Raw genomic sequence first — 16,837 nt, 5'->3', positions numbered from 1 at the left:
ATTTTTAATGAGTAACATTTCATACTGTAGTTGTGCAAACTTGTCCTGTTTTATATGCACATATCAAACTTCAATTCAAGCCAAGAGTTTAGACATCATTCTTCTCGGCAGCAGTGGAAAAGTACTGTATTTAACAGCTATAGTTACTTAACAGACTAAGATTCTATATGCAAAAATGTAACACTGACAGGAGCCACTCTGCATAATGAATCATTTCACTTTTTGTTGTGCGAATACTTCTCTGTTCTTTTACTAAACTTCTGAGTGCAGAACCTATACTTGTAATTGAGTGTTTTTAAAGTGTGGTAGTGCTACTTTTTTAAGTAAATGATTTGAACATCTGCCACCAAGTGTTGGGTCTTAGATGCAAGATGAAGTTTCCTCTTTGTTAAATCAATGTGGGATGAAGTCTTGTGAAACCAGTGTGTCTGCAGCTTGTGAGGCCAGCACATGAGCCTCAGCTGATTATACCGTAAGAAACCACAAGCATGATTTATTACTGCACCTACAGTACAGGGAAGTGAGTTCTAAGTCAGGTTTTTTTTTGGAGCCACACATCCTTAACACTTGGCCACTGTTCCCTGATCCCCGGCGATGATTGGCTGACAACCCGGTGGGTGGATCAGGAGAAAAGCAAACATTGCCACAGGCTTTGCCACTCTGTACCTGTCTGTCTGTCTGACTGCCTACAGTTCACTTTAGGCTCGGGTAAGATACCCTCTCTCTAACCTTTCAGCCCCATCCGCCTCGCCGCTTCCTTCCTTCCTTTCCCCAACGCAGCCATGAGGACCACTGTGGCTGTCGCCGTTGTCATGGTGATGTCGTGCGTGATGATGGTGGACGCGGACGTGAAGCCGCAGAGAGATTTCAACCTGCAGCTGGTGAGATAGACACACACACACACATATCCGGCTTTTTATAATGTTTGTTTTGAAGTATTAATGTGGTTGAATCAGTTTAATTTGTTAAGTTCAAAAGGTTCTGCTCCCGTCATTTGTTGTTTATCAAGTGACTCCACTGGGAACGCTGTGTTCTGTGTGTGTGTGTGTGTGTGTGACGATGAGTGGGATTGTGTATGATCAAACTTTGAGTCAGTGACCCAAAACAAACAAATAATGGGTTTAAGTCTGGCCGCCTCAGCACAAATTGTTCTGATTAATACATTTGTGAATCCTTATTTTCCTCACACACGAGAGGTCAAGAAAGGTCAGCTTGTCATTTCCCATGGTAAACACATCATGAGAAATGTCTTCTTCATTTGTTTCCTGTGGCTGAATTGAAACTGGATTTATCCCAGAAGCATTTTAAATAGATTGTTCCATATTGTGGGTTAATGTAAACTATACCAGCCAGAAACTATCACTATATGATTTCTTCTTTTGTCTATTCTTTATCTACAAAGCCTAGAAGAGAAAATGCAGCAGCAGATTTTTAAAAAACTAGTTTATCACTTACATAAAGCAGAATGCAACCTCTGTCATGTTAGTTAACATTCACACTCCCTCCATCCAGTCAGTGTTTTAAAGGATCTATGTACAGATATGAGGAAATTCTGTGGTTAGCAGCAGTGTGTGCAATGTGGTACAAATATAGCTCACTTTTTTTCCCCACTGGAAATGCATGTATGCATAAAACAGCCACGAAATGTAAATAATTTCTTTTCCCCCATGCCTATATGCTTGGTGACAAATGATGGCTTACTGACTAGAAAAAACAAGTTGCACTGCATATTAAAGGACAAGTCTGTTCATATTACTAACAACAAATTTCATACAAAAGACCAAAACCATCATTGAATTGATTACTGCTTCCTTAAATACTCACTAGCCCCGCTGAAAATAGTCCCCAAGCGCTATTTACTTTAAGTAAGTTTACTGAAATGTCTTTAGTAGGAACCATTGGGCCACAAACAAGGGAGGGAAGTCAGGAAGTACTGAGAGACTGATTTATACATATACGTACATATATAAAAAATTAGGGCTGTCAATCTGTTCAAATATTTAATCACGATTTAATCGCAAATTAATCATACATTTATTATCTGTTCAAAATGTACCTTAAAGGGAGTTTTGTCAAGTATTTAATACTCTTATCAACATGGAAGTGGGCAAACATGCTTGCTTTATGCAGATGTATGTATATATTCAATATGGGAAATCAATTAAAAACACAAAACAATGACAAATATTGTCCAGAAACCCTCACAGGTACTGCATTTAGCATAAAAATCATGCTCAAATCATAACATGGCAAACTCAGGCCCAACAGCTGTCAGTGTGTCAGTGTGCTGACTTGACTATGACTTTCCCAAACTTGCATGTCATAGAGTGGGCATATCTGTAAAAGGGAGACTTGAGGGTACCCATAGAACCCATTTTCATTCACATATCTTGAGGTCAGAGGTCAAGGGACCCCTTTTAAAAATGGTAATTTTTTTTAAGTTTGATTGTTTCCGTTTGGAGCGTTATTTAACCTCCTTCGTGACAAGCTAGTATGACATGGTTGGTACCAATGGATCCCTTAGGTTTTCTAGTTTCATATGATTCATATCACTCTAGCTTTAAAACTGAGCCTGTTACAACCTAAAAATCGCAAGTTGCGTTAATGTGTTCAAGAAATTTGCGGCGTTAAAACAAATTTGCATTAACGCGTTAATTATCGCGTTAACTTTGACAGCCCTAATACAAATGTATGCACAGGTGTAGTTAAAGTGAAATTAACAGTCAAAAACTCAAGATCTTTAATATGTATCTTATTTTTGTGTGCCTGTGTGTGTTTAGTTTGCAGGGAGATGGTACCGGGTGGGCCTGGCCTATGACTCTCCACGTTTCACCCCCTTCAGAGACAAACTGAAGGCCTCCCAGGGCATCGTCACAGCACTGGCAAACGGCAATGTTAACCTCACAATGTGGGACGTCACGTGAGTCTGTTTGCGCGGGACATGTTTGTTCAATGGGTGGCGACAAAAGTGTATGTGATAGTCAAAGAAGAGAAGGAAACAGGGGGATGTATGGAGTGAAGTTTAGAAGAGATAAAGACACTGTTTCGTCTGTGTGTGTGTTTCAGACCTTATGGTTGTGTGAGAAAGGTGTACAACTATGAGAAGACCACTGTGGCTGGACAGTTCACCTACTTCAGTGCACGTAAGTCTAACAATCTGATTCATCACCTTCACAAGAGAGAATAGAAGGGATTTCTAGGAAGCTCTGTGACTTTACTCAATTACAATGTAAATATTTGACTGGCACTCACTGAGCTCCCGCAGCAGCAGAACAAAACCGAATTCTGGATCTGCAACAGTACGAGCAAAAAACAGCAAGCACACGGATAAAAGCCACAGAGCCCAGACAATACATGTGACAAATATTTCAATCAATATGCATTTTAGTTTTGCGGTGTGTCTCTGCAAATCTGAGCAAACATGACACAGACTGTCCCTGAGCTATAAACCATACATTTCTGGATGTAGGCAGCAGCGTAGCAGCGAGGATGCAGAGCTCAGCGTTGTGTATGCAGACTGAATGAGCGGCAAATGTTTTTATGGACCGCCTATTGCGAGAGATGATTGGCCGGTGTATGGAACATGTGACTATAAAATTACCATGTGTGTCCTCAAAATGTGTGTATCATATAGAGTGTAAGAACGGAAATAAAAGCAAAGCAGAAATACGATATTTAAATATAAATATGTATGTTTTGAGAGTATTTTTGTTTAGTTTATGTGATGCATTTGTATGCATTTTCATGTTTTTTTGGTGCACTTTTCAGATTCAGATTTTCCTTTTAATAAAGATTTTGTTATATATAACATTTATTATAATTGTTGAATATTTTTTTGTATTATCTAACATTATAGACAGCTATTGACGTAATTATAAGTCCTGTATTTGTGCTGTAAATTTGTAATAATATTTAAAATACATGCACATCTTGTTTTATTTCCATACTACATGTATTCATATTTCTTTTATTATTTCTTTTTTTCTTTTTTATTGTTGTCACCCTCTGCAGGGCATAAATTGTATAATGTAATATAAATATGTATTATTTTGAGATATTTTTATTCATATATAATATATTTTAATATGGCTGCCTTTGGTATACTACATCCAGTTTTATTTATCTCATATAGATCCTCTTTGTTTGAAATCTCTTGTAATTTGTGCCAAAAGCCAAGTAATCCAAATTGTAGTTTCTTTTACTCTACAGATGTTTACTAATTATTCTACAGAGAGCATCATAATGTCACTCGCATGAATTTACATTCATTCTCATAATTCTCTGGTTAAGTTCATATTTAATACTGAACGACAGGAAGTCTTTTTTTGTCCCTCACTTCTTCTGCGTTGTGTTTTCTGTCAGGACATAACATGGTGAAGGACATCACAGTGGTGGACACAAACTACACTGATTACGCTGTGGTTCTCAAACACAAGGTTTTTAACAGAGAGTACACACAGGTGGCGCTTTACGGTGAGAGACACATGCATATTTTTTACATTACATGAACACATGTGAGCTGCAGAGTCATCACTGTCTGTATGTGTCTCTGTTCGCAGGTCGCTCTCAAACGGTCAGACATGATGTCGTTAATAAGTTTAAGGCTTTTGCCTTGTCCCAGGGTTTCCCCAGAGACTCTATTCTGACTCCACCAGCAGCAGGTAAAGCAGAGGGAATACACACATAGACACATCTACACGTATACAGTGCAGTTAAATGACCCTGAAGTTTCCCTTTATGTTTTCTGACCAACAGAAAATTGCCCTGCATCAAGAACTGGACGTTAGGTGAGTTTTTTTTCCCCCTTTTATTTTGGAAATGTGAAACCAGGGGAGTGACTTGTACATTCGGATGTGTGAGTGACTTCTGTGCAACAAATCTTCAGTGTAAATGAGTTTCTGTTACTCTCTGTAGGTTCCCTGACGCACCTGAGATGATGGTGACATGCTTATGCTGATGCTCTGTGGTCGCCAGTTCACCTTTTCCCAGCATTTACTCTGAAGTACTTCAAAGAACTCTCTCTCAGCAAACATCATCATTCTGGCTACAAAGATGACAAATAGCAAATATTGCTGATGAAATGTATACATCATTCTCTTTTATGTAGTGTTTTACATTATTTGCATAGTTCTGCTGCGCTGACATAATTAAATAAACAATATTAACCTCCTAAAAATCATTTATTTTTTTATTTTTTTTCTAATTACCAAACTTTTTCTTTACTGATCAGGCAATTTAGTTGAATTAAATTTGATGTTTGAAATGTTAACCAGCTGAGTATAATCAAAATAAATAAATCAAATTGTGCTATTTCACAGTGTTGACATATTAATAAACAATATTTACCTCCAGGCTATTTAAATCATTTATTTTTTATTTTATTTTCTAATCACCAAACTTTTGATTTACTGAGCAGGCAGTTTAGGTGAATTGAATTCAAAGTTTTAAATGTTAACCACCTGAATATAATCAAAATAAATAATAAAAAATAAAATTGTGCTGTTTCAAAGTTCTGATATAGTTAAATAAACTATATTAACCTCCAGGCTATTTAAATAATTTCTTTGTTCTCTTTTTTCTCATCACCAAACACTTTATTTACTGATCAGGCAATTTAATTGAATTCAATTCTTAGTTTTGTTAACCACCTGAATATAATCTAAATAAATACAAAATAAAATTATATAAATAATACCACTAACAAGAACTAATAATAATAATAAATAAAAAAATTAAATTGTGCAGTTTCATAGTGTTTACATAGTTAAATAAACTATTTACCTCCAGGCGGAGTGCAAGTGCATGTTTGAGTGTTAATCTACAGTTTGTACTTCCATGTGAAGTTGTATAGCTCACATATGAACACCAGGGGGCAGATGCAACACATCGCTGCACAACATCTGCTGTGAACCAGATTATCATAGCTCTCTGATGTGCCACCTAGCGCTAGCTAATATTAAAGCTGGCTATGTAACCTGATATCATACAGCCTCTAACGCACACATGATAATCAGGATACTGTGAGAAATCAGGTTAAAGCCACTATGTGTAGAATCAGGAAAATATTGGGGTTGGTGCCCCCCTGTGGTAGTTTCTAAAAAGACTCTGTGGCTGACATCAATCCGGCCTTTTCCCTACTGATTATCAGCTCTTAACATGTATTGATTGGTTGTTTGTTTTAGCTTCAGATTCTGAAGTCCAGTGATTCATCACTGATTATACGGGTTGCACACAATCACGCAAACATACACAAAGACGAGATAGAAGAGACAATCCGAACTTTGCTCTTTTAGTTTTGTGTTTCTTGTAGCGTTGTGGGAGGTAGTTTACAAAATCCAAACCGAGTAGGTCAGTTTGACCCAGAGGGGCTGACATGATGCGTAGCGCGGTGAGTCTGACGTTTCTGCTGGTCCTGGGCTCGGCCTGGTTCCTGCAAGTGGTCCCTGAACCTCTTATCCTCACAGAAGAGAACTTTGATCTGAGCCGGGTGAGTAGGCTGAAATACAGATTTTATTATCTCATTCAAAGATAAAGAAAATCTTCATCTTATTTTTCCCTTCTCCCCACTGCATATTTTTGTCATGTGCAATGCTTTGCTGTATATTTCTTTTCTTGCAGTTCATGGGGAGGTGGTATGAGGTGGCAGTGGTTTCTACTTGTCCTCATTACATGCAGCGCAAGAGGGGATATCCCGTAATTGTTGCAGTGGAGCTGAAGCATGTTGCCTCTGAGGGCAACTTCACAAGGATGGCCGCTAGTATCAGGTCAGACTTGTATGTATTCTAGTAGTTTAAAGTACTAGGAAAGTTCATTCAGTGTAACCTGTGCTGTGTTTGCATGTGTGTGCCTGCATGTAGGAATGGTTCATGTAAGCAGATGACCACCAATTATAGTCTGACCAGCACTCCAGGACGATTCTTCCACCATGTTGCAAGTATGTTTCTCCAGCTTCCTTCCTCTCCCCATCCCTTTTTTTAATCTGATTGTTTTCTGTCCATACCTTTCACACCACATTAACAACGCTAAACTAAATCTGTCATGCAATGCATTGCGGACACTTTCCTTTCTGCAGGGTTTGGAGCAGACGTCGATTCCTTCGTGGTTCGTTCCAGGTATGATGAGTATGCGGTGATGCTTCAGCTGAGCACCGAGAAACCATCAGGAAATAAAACCACCAAGCTCAAGCTTTATAGTGAGTGAGAAATGCATATCAGTATGTTACTTTGTTGTCCTTTTTGTATGAATGTGTTTTGCTGCACCCGATTTGACTGTTATCAGGCCATTAAATAGGTGTTATCAGTCGCTATAAGCACCATAGATGTGGCTCAGTAGGGGCCTACTATGCCTAAAACATTGTAAAAGTGAAAGTGAAGCATAAAAGCAACACGTTCTAACACGTTGTAAAACTGAATGAAACGTTACCCTTTGAACACAAACAAAACAAGGTTTAGGCAACAAAACTACAACTTCTTTATGTTTAGGTAACAAAACTACAACTTCTTTAGGTTTAGGTAACAAAAAAAAACACTAAAACATTGTGTTTTCGGATAAAATAACTACGAACACAAAGACAACTACATGTTATTAGTTTCACACGGGATGCAAACTCCGGTCTCGGGTGAAAACCCTGTGTCCCATCCATTGTCCCTGATCTCCATCCCATATGGAGTTTCACACATACTACAACACCTGACTTCCACTTCTGCTCCTGTTACTACATGTGTTCTTTTATACCTTCTTTCGGTGATCTACAATGTGAATAGATGATTAAATCTACTAGTCGGTGTAGTAGGCCCCTATTGGCCCACATCTATGGGGCTTATAGCGACTGATATCGCCTATTTAATAGCCTGACAACAGTCTAATCAGCTGTTTACATTCAATATATGAATCAGTCTGTGTAATGGTCATTCTGTCCTCTTCAGGTCGAACTTTGAGTGTGGGGGCTGCTGTGCTGGATGACTTCAAAACGCTGGTCAGACAACATGGAGTGAATGATGACGCTATCATCGTGAATCAGAATAAAGGTGACACACACTACTGATGAGACCTGGTCCTCCCTAAAAACCTGAGACAGAGACAAATGTTGTCTACATGGAAGACAGAAACCCCCCCTCTCCACCTTATTGTCTTTCCAGGTGAATGTGTTCCAGGTGAGCAGGTGACACAGCCCGTCACTGCTCAGCCTCAGGTACGTGCTTCACACCACGCTGAAATTAAATTTGCATACTGAAACCACAAATCTGTATTTGTATTTGTACCTTGCATGTGTGTCATTCAGATTTTTGTTCCCTAGAGTTGGAAAAGAAATACGGTGCCACCGGTGGTTCCTGCACAAGAGGAGGACACTGGTAATGTTTGACCAGGTGAGGACAACAAGAGACTCATTGCTTAAAGTTTACATTACTTATCACTGATCAATGTTAAATTATACACTCACTTAGGCTCTCACAGGTCACAGCCCATGGGACTGTAGTATATTCAATGTCATTGGCATTTTATGCTATTTCTTTCTGTATTCATTTTCCTTTATTGGACAGTAACAATAGAGAGATGACAAAGAGATTGAAAAAGACATTTGGCATTTTCACCTCAAGCCTTTTTATTTCACATCCTCACACACACTCTAAAGCATGCAGCTGTGTGCATACAGATATAAACATATGACACATATTGTATTTCTGTTCAATTTTAGCATATTAATAAATATTTGTTTGCTGTTACAGGGTGACAGACCATGTGGAATACCTGAAGAGGAGGATCATCACACAAGCCAGATTATAATGTGTGAAAAATATTTTCCTCAATGGATAAAACAACACTGTTTTGTTAATACTGACTTCCTATGGATACAGCACTTACTGTATGAATGCCATATGTTACTATAGTAATGTGTTTTCATGTGCATGAAATGCTTGATTTGTCAAAATTAATTTGTAATGTAGGCGCTTTGCAAATAAAGTGATTCAGTGTTTATCTGCAATGCATCTCAGAGTACTGAAATCCGTACTGTATATCTTATACTGCAATGTTTTAAAATACCGTTGAGACATGTTTGTCTAAACCACAAATTTTTAAAAAGAAAATAAACTAAAAAAAGAAAATGCAAAATGAGTCCTTAGTGCTTTATTGCTTATCAGGGACCAGTAAGAATTTTAATTTCATCTCCCCCCTTGTGATAAAATATGTAGTTGGGAGCAATATTTATTATTTAAATCAGTTAGTTAAAGTTAACATTCTAACTCCGAATAATATATTGTCTTTATCTATTTTTTACAGGTTCTATCAAGAGCATTAATATAACATCAAACAAGTATTACCTATGTAAAGATATAGAGGAGTAATGTCTACCTGAGCAGTGAATGAAGTCGCTCTCCCTCTGTGTGTTGTAATCCGAGATTCTCTGTGCTTTGTTGACATCGCCGGGCCAGCCACACGTGCCTTTTAGTGCATGTGAGTGTGCCCAACTAGCTAGATCACGGCCGCCACTCTGCACTGCTCTCATACGGCGGTTACAGCTGATAACGCAGTCCCGACCAATGGCGTCGTCGCGGAAGCGTAGGACCCACCCTCTGGCTCCCCCTGAGGTTAACACTGTTAGCTCTGTCAGCACTTTTGCCTTTGTTTTCACTCTTTGTGCTGTTAGCACCGTTAGCTGCAAGCCGCTGGCTGAGCTGACGCCATGTTGAGAGCCTTGTAGAGGCAAATGAAATGCTCCCAATCTCGAGTTTAGCACCTTTAAAGTTAACATTCTAACTCCAAATGATAAATCGTCTTTGATTATCTATGTTTTAATTGTTCATGGAGGGAACGCTGCTGTGGGTCCTTCTAATGCAAAATGGGCAATTGCTCTTGAGGCTGGAGGAGAAAATGCAATGCCGCTAGGGGTTAAAACTATATACATGTAAAATGTGAATACATAACTTCTCAGTCCATCCAACAGTGTTGTAAAATCAGAGGCGCTCAGTAGTTGACAGAATTGCTGTTCTTTCATTCAAAAAGGTGATGAAAGAACAGGTTAGGACATCTCGTTTCAGGCATAGCACATATCCCGAGGCTGACACTTGAACTCCGACACTCAAGCACTTTTAGCAGTGGAACAAGCATCAGCCAACAAGCACGTTAAAAGTAGATAGATAGCAGAACAAAGCTGATAAGCTTTATCATTTTGTCATAGTATGTACTATGTTTGAATGTATAAATGTGATAACTGTTTCTGCTTTTGATGTACTGAGCCTATCAACTGTGTTGACATGGCAATAAAGTATTGATCGATTGGTGGAAAATGTTACTCTTTAGTTTCTCAGATCATGCAACATATATTGATTTGTTGATGTTGCCAAAACTCTGAAGTCCAAAGTGCTCAGCTACCCAGGCAAGTCAGAGCACAAAGAGAGAGACAGAGAAGCAGAACTTTGCTCTTTTACTTGTTTGTTTTTTACTTGGCTATGGGATTGAGTGCATACACGGTACACAAAACACAGGTCAATGCCCTGTCCCCTTTTGTTGAGTTGAGAGGGGGTGTAAGAAACAGTGAAGAGGTGGCTCTTTCCTGGGATTCAGTGCTTCACTCATCAGTGCTCTCAGAGACGAGTGGACAGGCAGGCTGATAGGATGCAGAAAGCAATGGTTCTCGTTTCCCTGCTGGTCCTAGGGTGGTCCTCGACCATTCAAGGGGTCCCTGTACTCCCAGACTCCCTCTACCCCACGCAGGAGAACTTTGATTTGACCCGGGTGAGTCCTACAGACTTGTTCTCTTTTCCACCCTTTCCTGTCTGTTACTTGATTAATACTTAATATTTTAGGGATGAAAGTTTTCCTCCAGCAGGCAGTGGGAACTCTCATATTAATGACCTAAAAATCTTCAATAGAAGATAAAACCTCCTGTGATATTTATACATGAAATGTTAAAAACGTTAAAGCAGGAAAGCAGTTACAAACTGGAAATGTCAAGTATAAGTACATTAAGAACACATAAGTAAGTATTGCATCGTCTGCATAAAGGGAGATTTTGTGCCCTGAAGCTTTTTATTGTGAGATCTATCCTAATAAGCTCCCTCGCCCGGGCTTGATATCTCCAGTAAACTACAGATGACTGAGTGGGTGTCCTTTATTAGTACCTCTCTCAAGTGTTGAGTGTAATGAGAAGTTAAGACACGCAGCACATTCTTTTTCTACATTTTGTGGAATCTTTATTTTATTTTTATAGCACTTTGTGTTTTTTTTGTTTTTTTAAAGTGAGATCAAATATTTTTTTATGGTTTTGGTCTGAACCAACAATAGCCTTCCTATTTTAGTTATAGGTTTTATATGTATTACTTTAGTCAAATATAATGTTACGATACCTCTTTCTTACAGTTTTTGGGAACATGGCATGATGTTGCCGTGGCGAGTACATGTCCCTATATGCAGCGTAATAGGGGAGATGCTGCCATCGGTAAACTGGTTCTGCAGAGCAGCACCACTGAAGGAAAAGTCAAGATGACTCGAAGTGTACTCAGGTTTGTAAGAAGTGCATGCATCACACATTTACACACAAACACACTAATGCACAAGAAAATGTATCAAAATACATGTTTTTGAGAGTTGGAAACAATAAGAAAATACTTGTATGTAGATTAAAATATAGCATAGACCTACCGGTATACAACATTTATGTAAAATTCAACAAATTATCCTTTGTAATACTCCTTAAACTTTGACTGCCTCTAAACATTTTCGTCTTTAAAAACATTTCAGGAATTTGGTTCATCCAAGATGAGATATGAAATATCAAGGAGAAAACATGTATATGTAATTAACAAAGGCATATATTATATATTATTTAAATCATAATGCACACACATTGGCTAATCCTGACAGTGATTTGGTCCAACAACATTTCAGTTTAATATCCAAAGTGTAAATTCCAGTTGTGGAAAGTAACTAAGTACAGTTACTCAAGTAGTCAAGTACAATTGTGAGGTACTTGTACTTTACCTGATTATTTCAGTGGGGTAATATTGTACTTTACTACTTTTATTTGTCAGTTTCAGTTATGTGTTACATTTTAGATTCATATTATTAATACAAAATACATTCAACTACTACAATCCGATGAACTCGTATAGATTAAGCAATTGGACAGTATGTAAAATAGTTAAAATCATACATTAATAATTATAATTCAATAAATACTGTATATATTATTCTGAAATGGGCCATTCTGCATCTACTGAGTACGTTTACTCTTGGTACTACGAGTATATTTTCATAGTAACTAGTGCTGTCAATTGATTAAAATGTTTAATCGTGATATCCATAGTTAATTGCAATTAATCACACATTGTTATCTGTTCAAAATGTACCTTAAAGTGAGAATTCGTCAAGTATTTAATACTCTTATCAACATGGGAGTAGGCAACTATACTTGCTTTATGCAAATGTATGTATATATTTATTATTGGAAATCAGTTAACAACACAAAAAACTAAAAATCGTAAGTTGCAGTAATGCCTCAAAGACATTAGTGGCATTAAAACAAATTTGCTTTGACGCGTTATTATCGTGCTAACTTTGACAGCCCTAATGCTTATACTTATGTACTTTTACTTGAGTAAAATTTTGAATGCAGACCTTATACTTGTAGCAGATCATTTCTACACCGTGGTATTGCTACTTTTACTTTACTAAAAGGTCTGAGTACTTCTTCTAAACTGGTAAACATTTAAAGGTGACAGTTCAGTCTGTTTCTTATAGATATCTGATATATTCTGCACAGAAGACACTCCAGTCAGATTTAGATATAAACTGTTGTGGTAGAGTTTATATCAAAATTTCTTGTTTTTTGTGTATGTGCAGAAAAGGAACATGTAAGGAGATCTCTGGGGACTATGATTTGACCACCACACCAGGACGATTCTCCTACCATATTGCACGTATGTCTCCCTCTGTATAGTCCTGCAGTGATACAGCTCTTTTTTCAGTAGTCCATGAAGTTTTTACAGATGTTATTATCTCTCCCTGTCCTTTCCGCAGAGTGGGGGGCAGACGTGGATGCCTACGTGGTTCACACAAACTACGATGAGTATGCGATAGTGATAATGAGCAAACAGAAAACAGCAGGGGATAAGAGCATCTCAGTTAAGCTTTACAGTAAGTGGACACTAGATGCTCTGGAACACTATATTCATTTCAGCTTTAAATTTGTTGATAAAACCAAAAAGTGAACCAAACCATGTATATTTGTTTTTGTTTTTTTCAGTAGCCTGGATACATTTTAACATCTCAAGTATTAGATACTATTTATTTGATTCAAGAATTAGGATTTCCCCTCTCGTTTATGTATAATAGATCATCTTATTGGACATGAATAAATTATATTCAAACCCTTAACACCATGTTAAAGTTTTAGTTTTCATCTGCTTCATCTGAATTACTCTGTCCTCTTCAGGTCGAACTATGGCTGTGAGAGACACTGTGCTGGACGACTTCAAAACACTTGTCAGAGAACAGGGAATGGCTGATAACACTATCATCATTAAGCAGAACAAAGGTACAACCCAGATTATCACACATACTTGCACAGACCTGTAAATATGAAACATTCAGACGATATTTGAGGGATGTTATTACCATCACTCTTCATAAAATGTATTGTCCTACAAAATATTTTTTGCAGCATACAAACATATAACATGAGCACAATCAAAATACAACAGACATTAAAAGAGTACATTGTTTGGCTGTAAAGTGCATGGGTGTCTAATTGAAATGTTTTCATTTATAATCTTCTTTCAGGTGACTGTATTCCTGGAGAGGTGGTGGTGGAAGCGACTGTTCAGCCTGAGCCTCAGGTACTCTAAATATATTTAATTAAAGCTGCAGTAGGTAGAATTGGAGCAAATATGATTTAAAACAGTTATTTTTATAAAACGGTCACTATATCCTGACAGTAGTGCATGAGTCAGGTAATCTGAAAAGAATCACGTGCTTCTGTGTCCTCCGGTGTCCTCCGGTGTCCTCCGGTGTCCTCCGGTGTCCTCCGGTGTCCTCCGGTGCTCCTAATGGCATCTGCAAGATTTCACAGACCGGAGGAAAACAACCAATCAGAGCCGAGCTGGAGCCTTGCCGTCTCTGAGCAGCTGTCAATCACTCGCAAACTACGATCAAACAGTCAAACTAGGCAGCGCTGATCAAATATGAATCAATTATCTGTTACTGCAATGCCTATAAAATGTTTTCAGAAACATCTTGTAGTGTACTGTTTAGCTGTAAAATGAGAACGTTGGAGATAATTTGAGGAAATACCAAGCGCCGCCCACCAGCCGGAGCAAACTCTCTCATCAAGATGTTTCTGAAAACATTAGAGGTGAGAAATAGACATTAACAGAATATTAATTAATATATGATCAGCACTCCCTAGTTTGATTGTTTGATCAGAGTTCGCGGGGGATTGACAGCTGCCTCCGTTGAATGAACAGCCAATAGGAACGCTCTCTTTCTGAAATGACCTGTGATTGGCTGAAGTCTCCCGTCACAGGCTAGACTTTTTAAAGTATGAAAACAGAGCCATGAGGAGGTGCAGAAATCTAGTTTTCTGTCAGAACACTTGAATTACAATATGCTAAAAGGTTATTATGGATTTTTTGCACAAGAACATTCTGCCTACTGCAGCTTTAATCTAACCTAAATAGTCTTTTCATGTATATTTGGATTATATTTTAATTTGAACACAGTTCAACAAATTCAATACAAATTAAATATATAATATATATATATAATATAATATATATAATTCTAAATATATTTTAATTCTTGTTTTATTCTTCTGCTTTAACTCAAAGAAATAGCTCATTAATTAGCAGTAGTTGGAGTTGGAGTATCAAGCAAAACTACATATGTATTAGCACCAGAACGCACACATTCTGCATGTAGTAAATACAATTACTCATTGTAAAAATTGTAACAGTGCGTTAATGTGGACAAGGATGTTGCTTTACAAGACATCTGTTATTTTACTATTATAATGAAATGCTGCAACTACAATGTAGTTTTGAGTTGTGTTGCTGTCTCAAAGAATTTTGAAACACATTTAAGCAGAATATTTGGGGTTATTTGTATCTAAAACTGTCTGTGGCTGTGATACAGAGGAAGAAGAGAGACGTGGTGCCTTCTTTGGCTCCTGTAGACGCTGAGGGTTCAGGTGATGATACACCTCTTTTCAATGGAACCGGTAAGTGATCAGCTTACTCAGTTGAATAACGTTGATAGGCTTCGATGCATAGCACATTCATGAAAATGGATGTGTGTTGAATGGAAGAATCTCATTCTGATGTTGCAACTAATGGTTTTTTTATCCTTCCTTGTGCTATATCTCTCTCCATGTAGAGTCCTGTCATGCAGCACCTGAAACAGGACCATGTTTTGGGATTCACCAGCGTTACTACTACAACTCCTCTTCAATGAGCTGTGAACTCTTCAATTACGGAGGGTGTGTGGGCAACCAGAACAACTTTGAAACTGAGAGAGAGTGTTTCCAAAGATGTCGCACTGAGGGTGAGGAGTGAAATACGAAATATCTGCATATGGGATGATTATACAATACATCAATATTTCTGCCCATAGCCAGTTTATTCTGTGTCAGAGCAATGTTTCCTTTCGTGCGGTTTGCATTTTATCCAGGGCTGTCAATCGATTAAAATACTTAATCGCGATTAATCGCACATTTTTTTTATCTGTTCAAAATGTACCTTAAAGGGAGATTTGTCAAATATTTAATACTCTTATCAACATGGAAGTGGACAAATATGCTGCTTTATGCAAATGTATGTTTATATTTATTATTGGAAACGACACAAAACAATGACAAATATTGTCATTGTCAATTAATGGCGTTAAAACTAATTTGCGTTAACACGTTATTATCGCGTTAACTTTCACAGCCGTAATTGTATCCTTTTTCCCTCAGGTGTTAGCTGTGAAAAATAAAAAGGACAACCCTGGAAATATATGAAAATATCAACACTCCTCTGTTCTGTCTCCCCAGCTGTGTGCCGTCTGCCCATGGCGGCCCTACCCTGCACAGGCCAGCCACCCGTCTGGGCCTTTGACTCCAGCGCCGGTCTGTGCGTGCCCTACAAGGTGGGATTCTGCCAGGGCAACGCCAACAAGTTCTACACCAAATCAGAGTGTGACGAGTACTGTGGGGTGATGGATGACGGTGAGATGATAAAAGATATGATTAAACACAATAAAAAACACACCAAATCTACACTTACATGATAAAAAAAAAACATTTAATGTATTTTGCTCTTTTACAGACGAAGAGCTCCTGATGGCAAAAAGCAAGTGAGATGCAACGTGAACCAGCATCACATAAGGCCCAGTGAAGAAACATGATTTTGTCTCAGCACCCACAGAATATGTGAAGTTATATCACAACAGATCACCAATAAAACAAGTCATAACTCTGTCTGGTGTTTTGTAGTTTGTTACTGTTATTAGTCCATCAGTTTCTGCTGATGCAGTTGCTTCCAGGCTTCCATAAATACACACAAAAATTAACAATAATCTGGACATGCTCCTTTTTCAGCTCCTCAAAGTCCTTTTCGCCAGAAATATCTTTAGGTTTAGGCAACAAACCTACTTGGTTAGGTTAAGGAAAAGATAATGGTTTGGGTTAAAATAAACTTTCTGGCAGAAAGCTCTGAAGGTAAAGACTGCAAAAAGACTCACTCCCCAACGACCTATCCTAACAAACTCTGCGTTCCAAATCGCATACTTTTTCTTTTTAATTTTAGTACGTACTGCCCTAACAAATCATGTACTGTTGCATGCAGTATGTATACAATTGGGA

The 16,837-nt window shown here is 38.0% G+C and overlaps 3 protein-coding genes across 4 annotated transcripts; all 3 read left to right on the top strand.

Moving 5' to 3' along the window:
• The first annotated feature begins 652 nt into the window (after nt 1-652).
• Nucleotides 653-5,176, top strand: ptgdsa (prostaglandin D2 synthase a). The gene is made up of 7 exons (XM_074618088.1): nt 653-881; nt 2,781-2,920; nt 3,067-3,143; nt 4,363-4,473; nt 4,560-4,661; nt 4,756-4,782; nt 4,915-5,176. Exons 1-7 carry the CDS (start codon nt 783-785, stop codon nt 4,935-4,937), a joined length of 579 nt encoding a protein of 192 aa, XP_074474189.1. The 5' UTR covers nt 653-782; the 3' UTR covers nt 4,938-5,176.
• Nucleotides 5,177-6,281: 1,105 nt separating this feature from the next.
• Nucleotides 6,282-8,987, top strand: LOC141757545 (protein AMBP-like). 2 transcript variants are annotated; one of them, XR_012591668.1, is made up of 8 exons: nt 6,282-6,487; nt 6,619-6,764; nt 6,858-6,934; nt 7,073-7,192; nt 7,926-8,027; nt 8,139-8,191; nt 8,282-8,366; nt 8,727-8,987. XR_012591668.1 is itself a non-coding variant. In XM_074618087.1 (8 exons), the coding sequence occupies exons 1-7, from the start codon at nt 6,374-6,376 to the stop codon at nt 8,360-8,362; spliced, it is 678 nt and encodes a 225-aa protein (XP_074474188.1). In that variant the 5' UTR covers nt 6,288-6,373; the 3' UTR covers nt 8,363-8,366; nt 8,727-8,987. The 2 variants fall into 2 exon arrangements, 1 of the variants encoding a protein (XP_074474188.1); XM_074618087.1 differs by having other exon boundaries at nt 6,288-6,487; nt 8,297-8,366.
• Nucleotides 8,988-10,537: 1,550 nt separating this feature from the next.
• Nucleotides 10,538-16,453, top strand: LOC141757544 (protein AMBP-like). The gene is made up of 10 exons (XM_074618086.1): nt 10,538-10,734; nt 11,359-11,501; nt 12,841-12,917; nt 13,018-13,134; nt 13,433-13,534; nt 13,780-13,835; nt 15,130-15,214; nt 15,370-15,537; nt 16,028-16,201; nt 16,302-16,453. The coding sequence occupies exons 1-10, from the start codon at nt 10,615-10,617 to the stop codon at nt 16,331-16,333; spliced, it is 1,074 nt and encodes a 357-aa protein (XP_074474187.1). The 5' UTR covers nt 10,538-10,614; the 3' UTR covers nt 16,334-16,453.
• The last annotated feature ends 384 nt before the right edge of the window (nt 16,454-16,837 follow it).

Source organism: Sebastes fasciatus, chromosome 19 (assembly GCF_043250625.1).
Source record: "Sebastes fasciatus isolate fSebFas1 chromosome 19, fSebFas1.pri, whole genome shotgun sequence".
Classification (NCBI taxonomy): domain Eukaryota; kingdom Metazoa; phylum Chordata; class Actinopteri; order Perciformes; family Sebastidae; genus Sebastes; species Sebastes fasciatus.
The sequence above is the reverse complement of the archived record's forward strand: the minus strand, read 5'-3'. Positions and strand labels throughout refer to the sequence as shown.